At 46.5% G+C, this 4,286-nt stretch overlaps 1 protein-coding gene across 1 annotated transcript; it reads right to left on the bottom strand.

The window, feature by feature from the left end:
- Positions 1-804: 804 nt before the first annotated feature.
- CONPUDRAFT_78463 (uncharacterized protein) lies at positions 805-2,410 on the bottom strand (the record flags this gene model as incomplete). The annotated part of the gene is made up of 6 exons (XM_007777780.1): positions 805-1,335; positions 1,386-1,546; positions 1,694-1,829; positions 1,863-1,967; positions 2,015-2,137; positions 2,180-2,410. The coding sequence occupies 6 exons, from the start codon at positions 2,408-2,410 to the stop codon at positions 805-807; spliced, it is 1,287 nt and encodes a 428-aa protein (XP_007775970.1).
- Between the last annotated feature and the right edge of the window lie 1,876 nt (positions 2,411-4,286).

The following is a 4,286-nucleotide window of genomic DNA, read 5'->3' as shown; positions in this document are numbered from 1 at the left end:
CCTTTTGGGGATTTTTATTTTTAAAATTCGCGTTGGCAAGGTCGAAAGCAAACGTCAGTAACTCGAAATTTGATTTGGGAGGTCTGTAATACGAGGTCTCTTTCACAGAAAATCTATCTACCCTGAAAGTCAAGAGATCCTGTATAGTGAAAGCATCAGTGTTTTGGAGGTGCAGGAACCCGACCATCCTCAGAATTTTCAGTTCCCAGCGTTGCTGATACCGGATATAACTCCGCATTAATCAGGAAGCCGGCTATAGTCTCCCCGCGAAAGGTAATCAGCTCATGGTCGCCGTTGCAACAACGGTTATTAATAAGCGTTAAGGAGAGATTAGATTACAGAAACGTGCACAGAGACACTCCGTCATACTTTGGTGCTGCTAAGTGTCTTGAGCACCCTCACCATGCTGGGAACTATCTCAAACTGAAGGATAGATGAACGTTCAGTGCTTGTGAACTTTCTTCGCATCATTATTCAGCCAGTACAAGAGCAACCGATCGCCAAAGCTTAAAGGGTTTCATAAGTGGCCTAATGGACGCCTTCTACGACTCGTAGCTCATCGTCGGGAAGTTTCTACGTATGGCACGCATAGAACTATATTGAAAGACATCTGTTCGACATTGTCATGAATTTAGTATGTAAGTTAATACAGAGGAACGATCAAAAAAGCGAACTGCCAATCCTGGGGGTGGTGCCAATTCTGGGGGTGGATGACAGTACTGCAGCGCCTGATTTTACGATGTCATTCAGCAATAACCTATCTACAGCTTAGTGTATTAACTTGTAGCTACTTACTATGCATATCTACATATTATCGAGCTTTTTTTGGCGAGGCCGGGGACGCTTAATTGCAGATGTGGCTGGCTGAGAAGAGCTATTGGGGAGTGGGTGTTTTGCTGATGATGAAGCGCCTGTAGTGGATACAGAAACCTTTGATCGTAAAAATGAAGCTGCTGGCGCTGCAGGCTCAAACTCGGGGTGGTGAGGATCGTAATTAATCCACTCAGCAGCTTGGAGTGGCTGAGAGGTTGATGCTGAGATCGAGAGGGTGGCTGCTTGCTGAGAGCGTAGCAGCTGTGTGTGATCAAGCCCGTACGTGTTCCAGGCTGTGGTGTTGACGTTGAGGGTCCAGCTGTACATGCGTTCCTTGAACGTCCCATTGTCTGCGCTGAGTTGAGTTCGAAGTGGTCGCTTTGTAATGACAATCTCTGCATCAAACGCATCAATAACTGCGAGTATGCCGGGGCTACAGAGCTCGCCCCATTCACTATTTTCGCTAAGAGCAGTAACAATGTGTTTGATAGTGGTGAGAGGCTCACGAGGCTCGCAAATAAGCTTATTGGTATCTCAGTCAGGGAGTAGGTAGTCTTCAACCAACCAAGTACCAGATCGTCAGCTGACTCCTCTCGCCATGTTTCGAGGCGCTTCCGTAGCTCCTTGTGACCGTCCTTATGTCGAGACGCTTTTTTGGGGTGGCCATTTGTAGGTTTCTTCTTCTTCTTCTTCGTGCTGCTGTCGCTCATCTCACCATCGTCGATTTCAGCATCTAAATCCATAGCAAACGGGCTGGGATATATATATATATAAAGAAATCGCCCAGAGTAAAGCCATTGCCACGATTATCGCAGCAAAACGGCCCTGTAAAGTGGCAGGCTGACATAGTTTAGTGTATAGCCAGTGAATATATGCGTACCTTCTGGGCTTGTATCACTGTCTCGGGCTGCTAACCATTGCCTCCGACAGGTTTTGAGTGATACATATTCGCATACAGCACTCTCAGTTCGCTTTTCTTTGTTTGATGGGTTCTCACTATCCTCAAGTTTAAACGCCTATGCCTCTGCAATCGTGAGGACACGAGCTACCAGAGAAGCATCACGACTAGCGCGGCCGCATCGCTGCCGTTGTTCGATTTCCGTGGTTGGAACACCGTGGCATATAAGCCGGGTTATGTTACGCATGTCAAGGCCCTGCCATTACATGAGTATATTGAGCATATAACAGGAGTATAACTTACGTGTGATGCAGCTGAGGTTGTCACCAGCATACAGATGTCGTCTGTATCTTTGAACTCCCGAAAAACGCGCTGAATGAAGAGCTCTGACATGCCGGCATGGAGATGTGAGACGATCTTGTCCGACTAGAACCAGGGGGGAACGTTGTCACGAAGATATCGTCCTACTTCGGCCGCATATTCGCAGGCATCGACAAAGACAACTGTCTTTTCAGGTGAGACATCGGGGTGGCCTGGGATGATAAAATAGAATTTTGAGAGGTTCTTGATGTTTCCCTCCATGCTTCTGACCGCATAGATATGGTTTGGTCGATTAGTGGGCTGCATAAGCACAACTGTCTCCTCCTGCTTGAGCCGGACCGAGCTGAGAATCGTGTAGAGCGTGGGGGGTAGAAGCATCGCCGAGAGTATCAAAACGCGAGTGTTTACATGCAGAACAGCGAGGATCTCTGCGAGCCTTCCATACATTGGTCTAAAAGCTCTATGCTCGCCCTTCTGAGGATATCCAGTGGTGTGAACTTGGTGAACCTCGTCGCAGTTCACAAGTGCGACCTTGTTACGGAGAGAATTAGCGTTTCTGATGAGGGCTTCGAGGCGGGGATCATGTCCTTCATGTCTAAAAAACTGCTCGGGGGCGCATATGATGTTGCGATAGACTCCAAGCTGAATATCCTGTGTAGATGAGCAAGCGACCTAGCAGAGCCAAGCGGCAGACATACCTTCCAGAAGTTCTTGTCATCCGGGGTATCTTAGTTTATTTGAATGGTGGGGATGCCGAAACTTTGAAACTCTGAAACCTGATCACCTTTTAGCATAAGAATCGATCAGACGAAACAAAGACTTACATGACTAGCTTACAAGAGCTTCAGAGGCGAGATAGTGATCACGATTTTCGAAGCATCGCCAAAGCGAATTGGCAGGATCACAGAAAGCGTTTTGCCATAGCCCGTTCCTGCGCGAACTACGACGTTCTTCCCAGCTAGAATATTCACAGTGCCCTTGATCTGAAACCGACGTAGTTTTCGTTCGCCTAGATACCGAGCATCGAACCAGGCTGTGGCTTTGAAGACAGTCTCGGCTTGCTGATGTGTCAGGCTCTCGATCAAGGTGGGGGAGAGCTCGCCGAGCGATTGACGAGCATTATCGGACAGTAATAATAAGTCGAATCAATGGAATATATTCATAACAGGCAGCGGCACTCAGACGCGACGCGTCTGCATTTCAGAGGCTCAATTCCCTTATCCGGGGGCGATCTTCTCTCGGGCCGAGGCCAAATTCAAACTCAGTTGGCTGCCTGCCGGGGAGTCGATATACTATACGTATACTACTAGGTGCAGGACCCGTGGGCAGCCACGGGACACAAAGAGCTCAAAGCACTGGCAAGGAAATAACCCATATCTTATATGTAGACTACCACCTGTGAAAAAAATGCTACCCTGGGACACCTGTACTGCTCAACTCATTGATATCTAATATTGTAATAAGCAGTTATCAATCAAACTTCTGGCAGAAGATTGCTCAGTGAAAGCCTTTGTGCTGAGGGATTCAATAATATCTTGGTTCACCCATACGCCTCACAGCTCACCTGTGCAACTCACAGTCCACCAATACATTTCTTATTTTCACCCATTTACAACCCTCAGTTCAAATTCACTCGCACATACCCTGGATCAACCCCAACATTAATATTAGGCCCTCAAATTGCTTTTATGTGTCAGAGTATGTTGCTACCTCACCCGTTTATATGTAATTTTGATCAATATTCTGGCAGGTAATATTGGTGTTTGCCCATAGTGACAAATTCACAAACACTGCAAGTGTTTCTTAATAATAGTGGCATCATTACTTGAAAATTATTTTAAAGAACAAGGTGGATGGGTTTCAATAATTAGATCCTCGTTATTTAATCTTTAATCCAAGACAGGAAAGGAAGACGCCTGTTATTAACAGCTGAACAGCCTTGTATTTGATAGAGTTTTCAAATAATGAGAACCTAATTATTGAAACCTGTTCACCTTAATCTTTAACATAATTTTTAAGTAATAATGCCACTATAATTTAGAAATGCTTGCAGTGAAAGGGAGATGGAGCACAGAAGGCTGACGCGAGACGCGGCAGCACCCCGTGAGAAAACAGTGCGAAAAGGTGATAGCCCAAGATAGCGTGGTTGTTGGGCTTACCAAAAGAAACCGGCGCGACACCGGCAGGGCACCGGCAGCAAACCTTAATTCCCACAGTCCAGCGAGAAGTCAACTTCCCACGAATTCTTCCCACG

The sequence above is a fragment of the Coniophora puteana genome (genome assembly GCF_000271625.1).
Source record: "Coniophora puteana RWD-64-598 SS2 unplaced genomic scaffold CONPUscaffold_56, whole genome shotgun sequence".
Classification (NCBI taxonomy): Eukaryota; Fungi; Basidiomycota; class Agaricomycetes; order Boletales; family Coniophoraceae; genus Coniophora; species Coniophora puteana.
Note: the sequence above shows the minus strand (reverse complement) of the source record. Positions and strands in the feature narration are given on the sequence as shown.